At 43.3% G+C, this 17043-nt stretch overlaps 1 protein-coding gene across 1 annotated transcript in view; it reads right to left on the bottom strand.

The window, feature by feature from the left end:
• Positions 1-16460: 16460 nt before the first annotated feature.
• The window catches only part of LOC110630092 (receptor-like protein kinase FERONIA), a 31339-nt gene continuing 30756 nt past the window's right edge, over positions 16461-17043 (bottom strand). The window contains exon 2 of the mRNA XM_043956795.1: positions 16461-16856. Coding sequence (XP_043812730.1) covers positions 16647-16856 — 210 coding nt within the window. The 3' untranslated portion in view covers positions 16461-16646. The remainder of the gene's footprint in view (positions 16857-17043) is intronic.

Raw genomic sequence — 17043 nt, forward strand, 5'->3', positions numbered from 1 at the left:
CAAGAGAGTTCAAAAGGGTACCTCCGAGCTTATCCCAGAAGGAGTCCGAGGTTGTCTCAGTGTAAGCCATGGTAGCTATGGTGTTTATTGTTGTTGATGCCGACGAGGAGTCCGTGTTGAGAATTGAGACCAGAATCACCACAATGAACATGCAGATTGATACTGTTGTTATGATTCTGATTATTTCTTCTCCTAGAAAATCAATAATGCTTTTGGGTCTTTGGATTTGAGCCATTTGGGTGTTCGATTTTTGGATCAATTTGAGATTGCGAGGAAGGGTATTCCCTCAGATGATAGATTGGTGGCTTCAAGTTTACTCTGTTTTTGCATTGACTTTCAAGTGGTGGCCTCCTCCCGTAGCGATAGTGGAGCCGAGCTCCCGGTACCAGATGATTATTTTTATCTAACGTGAAATGTAGGCCCGATCACAAACACGGCTCTGACCTCGATCACATCTCAGCTCGAGCACGGGTCCGACCTCAATGGGCAATCTATCGTTGGGGTCGTCGGATTTGCCGAGCTCCTATCTGCCTCTATCCGACTTCACGATTTCCATCCCGAGCTTGAGTCCGTCAACTGTTAAGCGTGAGCTGATTTATTCATGTGGTTCACTGTCCAGCCGAGTTTGTGATATTTACTGGGAATTTCTTGTGGATTTGTTGAAGTTGTTCTTTCCAAATTTGCTCTATCAACTTGTCTGAGCTTTTCCTCCGACCTCTTTCCTCCTTCCTGAGCAGATGCAGATTTGCATGGCCATCGGGTCTTCATTCACGGGAGAGCCCTCTCAACCTTAACAATCTCGTGCACGACTCGCTGGACTTCGGCGACTCTTTCAACTTCAGCGACTCGCTCAACTTCAGTGATCTCAGGCAGCAGCCGCACTCCAAGTGCATGCATAGCCGACCCGCTGGCGTCGCCAGCCCGGATTGCCAATGACAGGACAACCTTTGTGCTTCGCCGGATTTCCTTTCCGCCGCCGGCGCATACGAAGTCGAAGGCATTGCAAGAGACCCCGCGATCTCCCGTAGTTGTCTTCCCCATCCTCGAGATGATCGAGCTTTCTCTGCTGTTACAACACACGGCTGCGGGCTTCGCCGGTGACACCCATGACTGGACGCGACCTGCCCTTAATATTTGATTATTTCCTATTGTCGCCAAGTTGCTCTGATACTTGAGGGGCGTTGCTCTACAACCGAGTTGGCTGGCTATGAATCGTGTTTCTTCCGACCTTGCGCCTTATCCGACCTGAAATGTTAGTCCGACCTCTCCTATTTTTCATTTATTAATTTTCTCTTTAACTTGCTAACCTGATATTTTACAGCCGACCTCACAACTTCAACAAATATATATATATATACTTCTCATTCTTTTTTTTTTTTTTTATAAAAAAGATTAAAATCTACACTCAGAGACAAGCATTTCGATCTGAAGTTTCACCTCGTCAGATACCAGCTGGGTCTTTCTTTTCAGCTGGGTTACTGTAAATCTCCAGCTTTCTTTTTCGTGTAAGCTTTCTTTTTTGTATTGTCTCCCTGTCGCCCGGATGCTTTCCATCTGTCCTGAAATGCGACTCCAACCTCGACCACGAATCTAGTTTCGAACATGGATCCGACCTCAACGAGCAATCTATCGCTGTGGTCGTCGGATTTGCTGAGTTCCTTTCTGTCTTGCTAAACACGGCTCCGACCTCCTTTTTTCTCACGGACTCCTCTTCTCTTTCTCTCACCTTCTTCTTCTCTTTTTTTTTTTATTTTTTTTTTATATATACAGCGGACCTCAGAATTTCAACAATACATATATTCCTCACCCTTTTTTTTCTTTTACAGAAAATATTCACCAGACTTCAAAGAAAAAATCAGCCGTAATAAAATCTAATAAATATTAAAATAAATTATCTGAAAGACCATCAAAATATTCTTTAGCACAATGAACCTTTCTTTTCAGCTGGGTTATCTGCTCAAACTTTCGTACCTTATGTGGATCTCAATGGGTGGATCTGAAAACTTTTGAGATAGTAAAATCTCTTTCGTGGAGGGCACATTCCCGGCCAAGCTCGGCGAGGGGTTAAAAGGAATGGGTGGTTGGTTGTTTGGAGTCGTAGGACTGGAAAATAAGAACCGCTGCCCCTCTTGGGCAGAGCTCAGATTATTTGGAATGACGTTAAGGTTATTTTCTTGGTGGTTTGCCATTGTGGATCTCAGTGGGTTTTGAAAGTGAAAACTCCGGTGATGAAAAGATCTCCTTCGTTTCCCACAGACGGCGCCATTTGATAAATATTTTCCTCTTCCTGGTCCATGATAGATCTGGTTTTCTTCTGGGTCCCTTCTTGCTAGGCTCCCTGATGGGTCTCTCCATGTTTTACCTAGTGAAAGGACCTATAAAATAAGAAAGAATGGTCAGGGGCCTACCGGGTGTGCCCCGGCAGAGGCCCTCCGACGCTCAAGTCAGATTTTATGGCTCAGAGTAGTATATTTAGGCAAGGGTTACAGAAAGAATAAAAATGGTGTCCAGGAAGGAAAAGGAAGAAGAAGAGAGCCCCCCCCTGCTTGGCCTCTACCGTGATATATATATCTGTCTCTCTGCCACAATGCTAGCTGTCTTCTGTCGCCTAGCTCCGTATGTACAGATGTGTCAGGCGCCTGCTCCATGCGTAACGGCCATTAATTCTCCTCTGATACGTATGATTCTCCTCTGATACGCATGCGGAAGGACCTACCAGCGGGGCATCTTGGTCATTTTCCCCTTTCCGGGCTGGGTTGAATGGTAGGGCTGAAGTTGAGCCTGGTGAGGGCCTGATTACTGGGCCGAGAGGTTTGGGCCGGTTTGATTGAGGAGTCTAGGCGGAGTCCGGCCCTGTGACTGAGCGGGCTGGACCTGGCTCTCGAGGGGAATATTGAAGCCTTCGGATCATGGACTGTTTTCATGGGCCTGGCCTTTATACCGGGGTGAAGAAATCCAGCGATCATCAGGTTCCTTGCTAAAAAGGCAATTGCCCCTCTATTATTTACTTTATCTACCGAGGCATCAAAATTAATTTTGGTATCATTTAGAGGTGGAACCCAAGCTGGTTTGTTGAGTGAAAGTATTTCCAGGAATAAATTTATTAAGAAGACTATGATCTACAAAAATAAGGAAATCTTCTTGGTGGTGCCTTTAAGTTAATGGTGACTTTTCTCTGGCTACAAATCATTATGAAATTGATAACCATTCCTTTGTTTTCATTTATTAAGATGTGCTATTGAAGCATAGGCTCAAATCCAAAATTTAAAATTATGGTGCATTCTATCACCCGTGTAGCTTTCCCTACCCCTCCGGGCAGGGGAAGCCTCCCTCCCAACCTGAGAACATATTTGGATTGTTTGTAAATATTTTAATCTTTCTTTTATTACGGTAGATCTAGTGTATTGATAGTAGGATTTCTTTGTTGAGATCTGCCTTTGGCCTCTTTCTATTTGTATGCAAGAGCCTCTTGGGTTTTTGGTATTAAGTAGGGAGGAGGACCTCCTTTTGTGTTTCTGTTTTCTTTCCTTCTTGCTCTGTTTTAGTAGGTTGTTCTTACCGGTAGAAATTTATTTTCTAGACCTGTATATTACATATCCATTTTTTTGAGCTGCTATTTATTGGTTTCACAGTTTCTCTCCTTCTAGGTTCTTTCAAGTTTTGATTTCATGCAGTAGAAGAGAGGGTTGAAACCGTTCCAGAGTTTAGTTTTTTCCTGAAGAAGGTTACCTCTTAGGACACTAATGTTATCCTCAGGATATCTGGTCCTTTAAGACTATATGAGATTGAGAAGCTTGATGTATAGTTTTCTATGTTTGTGGGGTGATGGCTCAGAAATGCCTTATTTTGTCGTCCATGTGCTTCCTTGGTTGCAAATAAGAAAGGAGTGGCACTGCAATTTCTCATGGTGGATTTCTGTCTTTTGCAAATCAGATGATTTGTTCATACCATAGCTCTAGGATTTCTCTTTTTGGATTAGGCTTGTGGGTCTCCTATATCAGGCTTTGGGTTTGAAGAGCTTTGGCCATGTAACCTTTTGTCTATTTCAATATATTTCTATCTTTAGCAAAAAAAAAAAAAATACAATTTCTCTTCTTTTCTCCTCTTTTCTCTCTTCTGTTGTTCATCCAAATAAGAGAATTTAAAAAAAATTAGCTTTTTTCTTTTCTTTTCTCTCCAATTCCCTCAATCCAAACTAAGCATAATGGTTTTTTCTATCGGTTGAATCCTCTTCAGGGATGGTCTTTTAATAATATTTCAGTTGGTTATTATTCTTTATTCTGCTTGGATAGGTGGTCGTGAATTTCAAAAGACATATCTTCACCTTGCTTAGAGATTGGTTCTCCTTGAGAATGGTCCTTGATGTTTGGGCTACTGAAGACTCTTACCAATTTCGAGTTTGAGCTGCCTGATCTATGTGCTCCTCAACTCAAGTGGTCTCTTCTGTTGCTTTATTCTACTGCTTCTTTGGTGAGCCTTATTATGTTGGAGGCAATGACAACAATAGCTTTAAACTTGCATTTAGAATTTTCTAAGTTTTCTAATTTGGTCATAGGTCTTGTGTAGAAAGCTCTAGAATATCTTGTAGTTATTGTAATTTATCCTACTATTTGTATTTTTGCTTGGCTTTGTGCATGAATACAATTTATAAAAGCTGTGTCCTCTTTCTAGTGTTTCTAGAGAGAGAATTTTATATCTTCGTGTCTTTTTTTTTTTTTTGATAAGGAGCAAGTCCTCTTTTGTGCGAACAGCCGGCTTTCTCTGCCCTTTTGAGTAAGGGGAACTCTCATTCTCTTCGTCTGAGTGTGGGTCGCCCTTACCACTATCGGGTGGAAGGTTTTTTAGTTTTTCTTTTGTTTCCTTTATTTTAGTTTTGGATTGTGATGATAGGTGGCGGTTTCTGCAAAGAATTCTTATTTTTCCTATAGTATTCTGGTTGAAGAGACTAGATAAAAGAGAGTGTCCTTTTATTACAGTAGATACCTTCAGGGGGTCGATATCTGGCAGTTGACGTTTACGGTGACTCTCAAGTACAGATATTTTTTAGAGTTTTGTCTACCACCCTCTCACGGTGTTTACCAATATCTTCTTTCTTGATCGAATATGTTGCTCTCCTCTTTACTCAAGTTCATGCATGTTGATATTAGATTTGGAGACTCCATACCTATGGTTTTAATCATACTGTCGGCAACGAAGAAGAGCTTTTTGAATGAAATTTTTATTCTTCTCTTTGTTTTTAGCCTCTTGGCATTAAAGTTGAAGTTGAAGTCTCCCTTTGTTGCTTTTGATTTTTTTCTGTATTGTTGGTAGATTTTTAGCTTAGTGTTTACATGTCTTACTCGTTATTTGTAACGACCCGAAAATCGGACCGCTACCGGCGCTAGGATCTAGATCGGCTTAAGGCCGCCGAGACCCGTAGCAAGCCTAACATGTAACCTGTAAACCTGTATAATCCCATACATGATCAACAACATGCATAAAAATTAAAACTTTTCTTTCCATGTCCATCAACCAAACTCAACCTGCATAAACATGACTTCTTTACTCTATCCGGACTCCTGCTATAACCTGTGCCTGCAAGCCTGGGGGTAAAGGGAGAGGGGTGAGCTAAAAGCCCAGTGAGTAGAACTATAAAACATATTAACGCTATGCTTTAATGAAATACATCATAACACAGACAATTCACATAAGGGTTGGGTGAACTTGTCACCAAATAGTCCAAGTTAACTCTGTGCCAGGCCGTAGCATGGGGTCCTGGTCTTCCTGTCATACATACATTACTTACCATTTTCCCAGGGCCTCCTCTGGGCTCCTGGTCTTCGAGTCCCATAACCGTGCCTTACTCTTTGCCAGGCCGTAGAATGGAGTCCTGGTCTTTCCTTAACTCTGTGCCAGGCCGTAGCATGGGGTCCTGGTCTTCCTGTCTTGAACTAATTGGGTCATCCAACATTCACCCACATCAACAACAATTTATGCAATGCGGCATATTCGTGAAAACTAATGCAATCATCCTATTGCATAATCATGATGCATGAAACATGATAAATCATTTAATTTAAAAGATTAAGTTTAGTTCCACTCACCTCTGGCTGACTCTGACAACACCGAAGCAGCTGGACTCACTGCTGGGGTCCTCGGTTCCTCGGGTCCGAACCTACACAGGTGGACTCAAATGAGGGACCAAACATACTTGAACATGACTCTAAGATACTCCCCAAAAACCCCCTAAAACATCATGAAAACATCACATAAAAACATGCAAGAAATGGCTGAACAGGGCACTTTCGGCGGCAGGTTCGGCGGCCGAAAGTCCCTCCAGAGCCGAAAGTCAGGCACTTTCGGCGGCACCTTCGGCGGCCGAAAGTCCCAGACAGATCCGAAAGTCTTCTTTCGGGGGCAAGCTTCGGCAGCCGAATGCTGCCTCCACAAGGGGGGTTCGGCGGCCGAAAGTTCCTTCGGCTGCCGAACCTGGTTTCTCCCAAATGGGCAGAAACTTGGTTCACATGAACCTCTTGCCTCCCAAAGCTTCAAATCATGCATATAGCTCAACTAAAACATGCATAAAGGTTCCTAGGGGTCTCAAACAATCAAATACCCCAACTACAACACTTCAAACACACACAATCAACACACATTGTCCATGAACATACATTTATACCCATAAACTCCAAAAACATAACCATAACCTAAACATGCATTCTAACCCATAGATCTTGCATAAAACTTATTTAAAACATAAATCGAGCTTAAGATCGGCTCTTACCTCTTGAAGATCGAGAGAGACGACCAAAAACTCGGAGTTGGGAGAGATTTGGTTCTTGAACCTCCAAGCTCCAAAACTTTGCTCAAAAGCCCAAATCTTCAAAACCAAGTTAAAACAAATGAAAATCTTGAAAGATTTAGAGGAAGAACATCAAAAATGGGTGAGGGACGGTGGAGAGCTCACCTTGGCCGAAAATGGGGAAAAACTCGCCCTTTTTCGGCTAAGGGACCCTTTTGTAGTTGCTGGCCATACCACGTTCGGGGGCCGAATGTGCTTCCGCATGCATGAAATGTTCGGCGGCCGAACTTGAGGTTCGGCGGCCGAACCTGGACTTCCCTCACTCATGCTTTCGGGGGCCTAACGTGCCTCCAAAACGCATGCAAGTTCGGCGGCCGAACTTGACTTTCGGCGGCCGAACCTGGGTTTTCCTCCAAAGACTTTTCATGTAAAAACTCATTTTACTTCATACTTAAAACCATTAAAAACATGAAAATATTTTATAAATACATGATTTTACCCTTCTAGAGGTCTCCGACATCCGAGATTCCACCGGACGGTAGGAATTCCGGTATCGGAGTCTAGCCGGGTATTACATTCTCCCCCCCTTAAGAACATTCGTCCCCGAATGTTCCTCAACTAGGACATGCAAAGCATACATCATAACATACAAAACACATAAATACTAACCTTAAAAGAGATGGGGATATTGCTGGAACATGGACTCCCGTGTCTCCCAAGTGCATTCTTCCAGATTGTGGTGGTTCCAAAGAACCTTCACCATCGGGATTTCCTTGTTTCTTAGCTTCCTAATCTGGGTGTCTAAGATCCGTACTGGCTGCTCAACATAGGTGAGATCCTCTTGGATCTCCACATCAGGCTCACTAAGAACCTTGCTCGGATCTGACACAAACTTCCTCAACATGGAAACATGGAAAACCGGATGGATTCTTTCCATCGAAGCAGGTAAATCTAGCTTGTACGACACATTCCCAATCCTTTGCAGGACTTCGAAGGGTCCGATGTACCGTGGAGCCAGTTTACCTTTCTTCCCAAATCGAACCACTCCTTTCATTGGAGACACCTTGAGCAATACCAGATCCCCCTCCTGAAACTCTACTTGCCTTCTGCGGATGTCTGCATAACTCTTCTGTCTGCTTGCAGCCGTCTTGATTCTTTCTCTGATTATGGGTACCACCCTGCTGGTGACCTCTACTAGCTCAGGCCCTGCTAAGGCCTTTTCTCCAACTTCCTCCCAGCAAACAGGTGACCTGCACTTCCTCCCATATAAAGCTTCATATGGAGCCATCCCGATGCTAGCATGATGGCTGTTATTGTAGGCAAACTCCACCAAAGGTAGATGCTGCCTCCAAGAACCGCCAAAGTCCAGCACACACATTCTTAGCATATCTTCTATGGTCTGGATGGTCCTCTCTAACTGTCCGTCTGTCTGTGGATGGAAGGCAGTGCTAAAATCCAACCTGGTACCCAAGGCATCCTGCAGACTCCGCCAAAACCTGGAGGTGAATTGGGGTCGTCTATCTGACATAATAGAAACAGGAACCCCATGCAGTCTGACTATCTCATCAATATACACCTGCGCCAACTTGTCCACAGAATAGCCACTCCTGACAGGGATGAAGTGAGCATATTTGGTGAGTCTGTCCACAATCACCCATATGGAGTCCAATCTGTTGGACGTCGCCGGTAACCCCACTACGAAGTCCATAGCTATATTCTCCCATTTCCATTTTGGAATAGGTAGCGGGTTGAGCATTCTAGCCGGCTTCTGATGTTCCAGCTTCACCCTTTGACATATTTCGCAGGCTGACACAAACTGTGCCACTTCTCTCTTCATAGCTGGCCACCAATAAACCTTTTTCAGATCTTGATACATCTTGGTGGCTCCGGGGTGAATGTTGTATCTTGCATTATGAGCCTCTCTCATAATGTTTCCTTTTAGCCCTATGTCATCTGGTACACATAAACGACTCCCATAGCGGAGGATCCCCTTATTGTCGAATCTGAACTCACTGTCCTTGCCTGACTGAACAGTCCTGGCAATCTTCACTAACTCTGGGTCCTCATGCTGTTTCTGAGCTACCTGCTCCAGAAACACGGGTGTCACTTTCATCTGAGCAACCAAGGCACCTGTACCAGACAACTCCAACTGTAGACCTTCATCAATGAGTTTGTAAAACTCCTTCACCACTGGTCTCCTCTCTGCCGTGATGTGGGATAGACTGCCTAGTGACTTCCGGCTTAGGGCGTCTGCCACAACATTCGCCTTACCCGGATGATACTGAATCTTGCAATCATAGTCACTCAGCAGCTCTACCCATCTCCTCTGCCTCAAGTTCAAATCTCTTTGACTCAGGATGTACTGCAGGCTTTTATGATCTGTGAAGATCTCACATTTTACCCCATAGAGGTAGTGCCTCCACATCTTGAGTGCAAAGATTACTGCTGCCATCTCAAGGTCATGCGTGGGGTAATTCAACTCATGCTTCTTTAGCTACCTCGAAGCATAAGCAATCACCCTCTCATTCTGCATAAGCACACAACCCAGTCCCACACGGGACGCATCACAAAAGACTGTAAAGTCCTCACCACTAGATGGCAGAGCTAAAACTGGCGCTGAAGTCAACCTCTTCTTGAGCTCTTCAAAACTCTCTTCGCACTGGTCAGTCCACACAAACTTCTGATTCTTCCTGGTTAGTCTGGTTAGAGGAGCTGCTATTTTTGAGAAGTCCTGAACGAACCTCCTGTAGTAACCTGCCAAACCCAAGAAACTCCTGATCTCCGTTACTGAAGTGGGTCTAGGCCAGTTAGCCACAGTTTCTGTCTTCTTGGGGTCCACCTCTATCCCATTCTCCGACACTACATGCCCCAAGAATGAAATGCTCCTCAGCCAGAACTCACACTTAGAGAACTTGGCATATAAGCCATGTTCCCTCAAGGTCTATAGAACCAACCTCAGATGATGGGCATGCTCCTCTGCATTCCTGGAATACACTAAGATATCATCTATGAAGACAATAACGAAGTGATCCAGGTACTGGCTAAACACTCTATTCATGAGATTCATGAATGCTGCAGGGGCGTTGGTTAACCCGAACGGCATTACAAGGAACTCAAAATGCCCATATCTGGTCCTGAAAGCTGTCTTTGGTACATCTTCCTCTCTGATCCTCAGCTGATGATACCCCGATCTCAGATCTATTTTGGAGAAACAACCCGCTCCTGCTAGCTGGTCGAATAGATCGTCGATCCTTGGCAATGGGTACCTATTTTTGGTAGTGACTTTGTTCAACTGCCTGTAGTCGATACAAAGTCTGAGGGATCCATCCTTCTTTCTCACAAACAAAACTGGAGCACCCCAGGGTGAGGTACTCGGTCGGATGAAGCCCTTGTCTACCAGCTCCTGTAACTGCTCCTTCAACTCTTTCAATTCTGCTGGCGCCATCCTGTAGGGAGGAATAGAGATCGATCGGGTTCCAGGCATCAGTTCTATCTCGAACTCTATCTCCCTAGCAGGTGGTAAACCTGGCAGCTCGTCTGGGAACACATCTAAGAACTCTCTAACCACTGGCACCGAGGCGGGCTCTCTGACCTGACTGCTAAGCTCTCTCACATGAGCCAAATACCCTTGACATCCCTTCCTAAGCAACCTACGAGCCTGAAGAGCTGATATCAGACCTCTAGGTGTACCCCTCCTGTCTCCTCTGAAGACAACCTCAGACCCATCCTGACCTCTGAACCTGACTACCTTGTCCCTGCAGTCCAAGGTAGCACCATGGGTAGATAGCCAGTCCATCCCTAGAATGACGTCAAAATCTGTCAAATCTAGAACCACTAGGTCGGCAGACAAGCATCTTCCCTCAACAAACACAGGACTACACTGGCAGACTGACTCTGCCACTGATGAATCACACTTGGGTCCACTGACCCAGAGAGGACACTCTAACCCAGAAGTCATCAACCCCAACCTCTCAACGGCTCTCGGTGCAATAAAAGAATGAGATGCACCAGGGTTCATTAAGGCATACACATCTGAACAACCAATAATTAAGTTACCTGTCACTACGGTGTTAGATGCATCTGCCTCCTGCTGTGTCATTGTGAAGATCCGTGCTGGAGCTGATGGACCTTCACCTCTGAAACCCGCTGAAGAAGAGGCTGCTCCTCTCCCTCTGCCTCTGCCACTGGCCTGAGTCATGGCTGGAGCTGCTGGCTGCGCTACACTGCCTGAAGCTGTCTGCTGGGACTGAGCCATCGGGGCCACTCTTGGACAATCTCAAGCTATATGCCCCTCCTGACCACATCTGAAGCAGGTGTTCGTCCCAACCCGACATACTCCCTTGTGTGGCCTACCACACCTTGCACAACTTGGAATATCCGCACCAGAGCTTGAGCCACTCCTAAATCCCAGACTGGACTTGACTTTACTCCAGAACTTGTTCTTCTTACCCTTGGGTTTACCCCATCTCTTACTGCCTGAAGCTGCTGCACTCAAGGTAGAGGGATCTAACCTTCCCCCACCCGGAGTTTTAGAACCAGAAGCTTGTGCCACTGTCTGCTTAACTGTCCCCTGAATGATGGCACTGGCCTCCATTTTCCTGGCCATATCTACTATGGCATGGAAGCTCTCCCTGTCCACTGACTGGATTAAGGAGGAATACCTGGAATGAAGCTTCATGACATACCTCCTTGACTTCTTCGAATCTGTATCCAGACTTTGCCCAGCAAAAGGCAACAGCTCCAAAAATCTGTCGGTGTACTCCTCTACACTCATTTCATCCGTCTGCCTCAACTGTTCGAACTCTATCATCTTCAGCTCCCTTGAACTATCGGGAAAAGCCCATCCTGCAAACTCGTTTGCAAACTCTTTCCAAGTCATGCTGTCCACCCTCGGATTCACATAATTCTTAAACCACTCACGGGCCTTCTTGCATTTTAATGTGAACCCAGCCATCTGAATGGCTCTACTGTCATCCTCCCCTAACTCCTCTGTAATAGCCTTGACCCTCTCAAGATACACAAACGGGTCATCACCTGACTCAAACTGGGGAGCACCCAACTTCATATATTCCGTCATCTTGACTTTGCTTCTACCAGATGAGCTAGGCCTAAGTGGTTGAATTTCTGGAACTGGGGTTTCTGCTGATGGTGGAGGAGGTGCAACATTTTCTGTGGTAGGGTTTGCTGGATTTTGATAGTATGGTGGGGGTGGATACATTGGGTATTGTGAATATGGTGGGTAGTATGGTGGGTATGGCATCTGTGTGGGATAAGGGGTGAAGCTAGGGTAATCCGATGTGCCTCCCATCGAATACCCAGGGTTTTGTGAGAAGGGTGGGTAGTATGGTGGCTGAACAAATCCCGAGGCCTGAGTGCCTCCTTGGGACTCTCCCATTCCTTCTTCTGACATACTGACTCCCAAACTGCCATCCCTCCTCTGTTCTATGTCCATATCATCCCCCATATCCTCTGACGCTCCTCCCTGAACTGTTCCTCTAACTGATCTGCTCCTACCCAGATCCAGAGACCTTCTAGGTTCTCTCACTGCTCTTTCCCTGTTAGACCTGCTAGACATTGCCCTAGGCAATGCTGGAGGACGGGCGCTCATGCCCTCATCCTCAGGTGGCACTCTAGTCAATCTTGCTGATCGACGAGTTCCTCTCATCCTATTTCTGAAAAACAGCACATAACAATCAATCATTAGCATCATATGGTTCATGTGGGCACACATGAACCCTCATCACATACATCACATATCATTAATGCACATACATTTTATCATGGCATTTCATATCATTATGCAAGACAGGACTCCACATCCTATCCTAGTGGACATGATCTTCCTATTGTGCTTGACCTTCTATAACCTCTATGAGCCCGACACTCTAGGTCCGACCATATGAACCTAGGGCTCTGATACCATTCTGTAACGACCCGAAAATCGGACCGCTACCGGCGCTAGGATCCAGATCGGCTTAAGGCCGCCGAGACCCGTAGAAAGCCTAACATGTAACCTGTAAACCTGTATAATCCCATACATGATCAACAACATGCATAAAAATTAAAACTTTTCTTTCCATGTCCATCAACCAAACTCAACCTGCATAAACATGACTTCTTTACTCTATCCGGACTCCTGCTATAACCTGTGCCTGCAAGCCTGGGGGTAAAGGGAGAGGGGTGAGCTAAAAGCCCAGTGAGTAGAACTATAAAACATATTAACGCTATGCTTTAATGAAATGCATCATAACACAGACAATTCACATAAGGGTTGGGTGAACTTGTCACCAAATAGTCCAAGTTAACTCTGTGCCAGGCCGTAGCATGGGGTCCTGGTCTTCCTGTCATACATACATTACTTACCATTTTCCCAGGGCCTCCTCTGGGCTCCTGGTCTTCGAGTCCCATAACCGTGCCTTACTCTGTGCCAGGCCGTAGAATGGGGTCCTGGTCTTTCCTTAACTCTGTGCCAGGCCGTAGCATGGGGTCCTGGTCTTCCTGTCTTGGACTAATTGGGTCATCCAACATTCACCCACATCAACAACAATTTATGCAATGCGGCATATTCGTGAAAACTAATGCAATCATCCTATTGCATAATCATGATGCATGAAACATGATCAAGCATTTAATTTAAAAGATTAAGTTTAGTTCCACTCACCTCTGGCTGACTCTGACAACACCGAAGCAGCTGGACTCACTGCTGGGGTCCTCGGTTCCTCGGGTCCGAACCTACACAAGTGGACTCAAATGAGGGACCAAACATACTTGAACATGACTCTAAGATACTCCCCAAAAAACCCCTAAAACATCATGAAAACATCACATAAAAACATGCAAGAAATGGCTGAACAGGGCACTTTCGGCGGTAGGTTCGGCGGCCGAAAGTCCCTCCAGAGCCGAAAGTCAGGCACTTTCGGCGGCACCTTCGGCGGCCGAAAGTCCCAGACAGATCCGAAAGTCTTCTTTCGGGGGCAAGCTTCGGCAGCCGAATGCTGCCTCCACAAGGGGGGTTCGGCGGCCGAAAGTTCCTTCGGCTGCCGAACCTGGTTTCTCCCAAATGGGCAGAAACTTGGCTCACATGAACCTCTTGCCTCCCAAAGCTTCAAATCATGCATATAGCTCAACTAAAACATGCATAAAGGTTCCTAGGGGTCTCAAACAATCAAATACCCCAACTACAACACTTCAAACACACACAATCAACACTCATTGTCCATGAACATACATTTATACCCATAAACTCCAAAAACATAACCATAACCTAAACATGCATTCTAACCCATAGATCTTGCATAAAACTTATTTAAAACATAAATCGAGCTTAAGATCGGCTCTTACCTCTTGAAGATCGAGAGAGACGACCAAAAACTCGGAGTTGGGAGAGATTTGGTTCTTGAACCTCCAAGCTCCAAAACTTTGCTCAAAAGCCCAAATCTTCAAAACCAAGTTAAAACAAATGAAAATCTTGAAAGATTTAGAGGAAGAACATCAAAAATGGGTGAGGGACGGCGGAGAGCTCACCTTGGCCGAAAATGGTAAAAAACTCGCCCGTTTTCGGCTAAGGGACCCTTTTATAGTGGCTGGCCAGACCACGTTCGGGGGCCGAATGTGCCTCCGCATGCATGAAATGTTCGGCGGCTGAACTTGAGGTTCGGTGGCCGAACCTGGACTTCCCTCACTCATGCTTTCGGGGGCCTAACGTGCCTCCAAAACGCATGCAAGTTCGGCGGCCGAACTTGACTTTCGGCGGCCGAACCTGGGTTTTCCTCCAAAGACTTTTCATGCAAAAACTCATTTTACTTCATACTTAAAACCATTAAAAACATGAAAACATTTTATAAATACATGATTTTACCCTTCTAGAGGTCTCCGACATCCGAGATTCCACCGGACGGTAGGAATTCCGGTATCGGAGTCTAGCCGGGTATTTCATTATTTGTTGATTTAGAGTTGATTCTTCTCTTGTGACTCCAAAAGCTAGAATGATGGTATTGACCACAATGTTGACCAAAGGAAAGATTGTCTTTCAAAATTTTCAGCTTCATTAGGATTTGACAGTATTAGGTCGGATCCTGTTTTTAAGTTATTTATAGTTGGGTCTTTAGTTTTTTTTTTTTTAATAAAAAAATTGTGTTGTTTCGGCTTCATGCCTTGCTAATGAATTTCTTTTATGCCTTTGATAAAAGAAATTAAGAAAAAAAAAAAAGAAAAAGAAAAGTAAGCATAGAACAACCGAAATTCGATAAATTGTTTTAGCCAAAAAAGACTGGAAACTTAGAGAGGGTTTTGCTCATAAAACCAGAATAGGACCAGAGAAAATAAGAGTGCTTTGCAATCGCAACTACTCTGGGGTAGGGGTGAGCATTCGGTCGGTTCGGTTCAAAATCGAACCGAACCGAATAAACTGAAAACCGAAATTTGAGTGTTTATGAAAACCGAACCGAACCGATTTTGGTCAGAAATCGAATCGAACTGAACCGGTCTGATTCGGTTCGGTTTGATTCAGTTTGATCGGTTTCGATTTTTAATAATTTTTTTATTTTTTACACTTTATTTTTAATATTTTAAAATTTAATTAAAATATTTTAATTTTAATATGATTTAATTTCTATATATTATTGAAAAAACATATTATTATTACTAATCGGTTCGGTTCGGTTTTTTCGGTTTTTTTCTGATCAAAACCGAACCGAACCGAAATAACCGAAATTTTTGAAATTAAAAACCGAATCAAACCGAAATATATAAAAAACCGAACCAAATTTTCAAATCGGTTCGATTCGATCATTTTTTTCGATTTGAACCGAATACTGCTCACCCCTACTCTGGGGTTGATCATATTATTTTAATTCGCATTAAAAAATTGCCGATTGAACAATATATTATCTCATTTGTATTGCTTTCTTTTTTATATTAGGATAATTTACTAAATAATTCCTAATATTTAATAAAAATCTATAATTTAATTTTTTAATTAAAAAAAATAAATTAATTCATGAATTTTCGTTCCATTAATAAAATAATATTTTTGTTAAAATTACTATTATACTATAATAATCTAATTATTCAAATTTCACTTTTGTTAATAAATTAATTTAATTCTTATATTATAAAATTTAATTCTTTTGAATTTATAGGATTTTACAAATTTAACAAAACCTATTTTATTGATAAAATGAAAATGTATGAATTATTGAACTATTTTTAATTAAAAGAATCCAAAACAAATCTAGAGACAAGTCATATAAATCCAACAAAAAAGAAAAAAAAAAAGATTTTTGACGATTTCAAAATACGCAAACAGAATCAAGGTACTATTACTGATTGTCGTTTTCATGGAAAAATGAAGTTTCCAAGGAGTGGAATAGTGATACCATTATTTTCCATGAAGTTGAGTCTGATTCTGATGGATTATTGGGACTTTATGGAAGACTTGGAAAAGTCTCCCACATGATTTTTGGCATTCATCAATCGCTCAACTAGTAAATTGCGCAGAGACGTAATGGAGAATTTATCATCAGGACTCTTTCAAGATAAACTAATCTGTTCAATCCAAAGGAAATTTTGTTTATTCTGGATCATCCAATTTGTCTTTAAATGAATTTTCTGTTAATAAGCAAGAATTTTCAAATCAGCAATAATAAAATTCCAAATTAACTTCTGAATTTTTCATGTAAGTTCAAATTAATCCTACTCTAAGAAAATATCTTTTTTTTATTAATAAAATATTACTTCAAAGCCAGCCAAAAAATCCATCCAACACCAAGATGATCTATGAGCCAACCCTGCAATCCACCGGAAAAACTGATCTTGAGACTTTACATATTGCACTTAAATTATAGTAACCTATATAGAATATTGCTTATCGCCCTGTTGGGTTGTTGATCTCAGAAAAGATAGCACCAGATTTTACTTTCTCAGAATTGTTGTTGAGAAAACTTTGCTCGCCGCTGCTGCTTGTAAATGTCATTCCACTAAGCCGGGAGCCGATCATGAGCTCACTGCCACTACTGAACATATCATCGCTACTATCAGCAACTGAGGTACCCTTTATGGGGATCTCCATATCAATGTCAATTTCATTTGGAAGTCTACAGTGTTTGATAGCAGTTTCCTGTAGTTGCAACGCAAACTCAAGCCCCCAGACCACATCGCTCATTGATGGTCTTTCAACTCCATTGTCGCGCAAGCAACTTACTGCAACTTCAGCGAATTTTCTCAGACAATCGGGGGCAATTTCTCCTTGCAGATATGGATCA

Source organism: Manihot esculenta, chromosome 1 (genome assembly GCF_001659605.2).
Source record: "Manihot esculenta cultivar AM560-2 chromosome 1, M.esculenta_v8, whole genome shotgun sequence".
Taxonomy (NCBI): domain Eukaryota; kingdom Viridiplantae; phylum Streptophyta; class Magnoliopsida; order Malpighiales; family Euphorbiaceae; genus Manihot; species Manihot esculenta.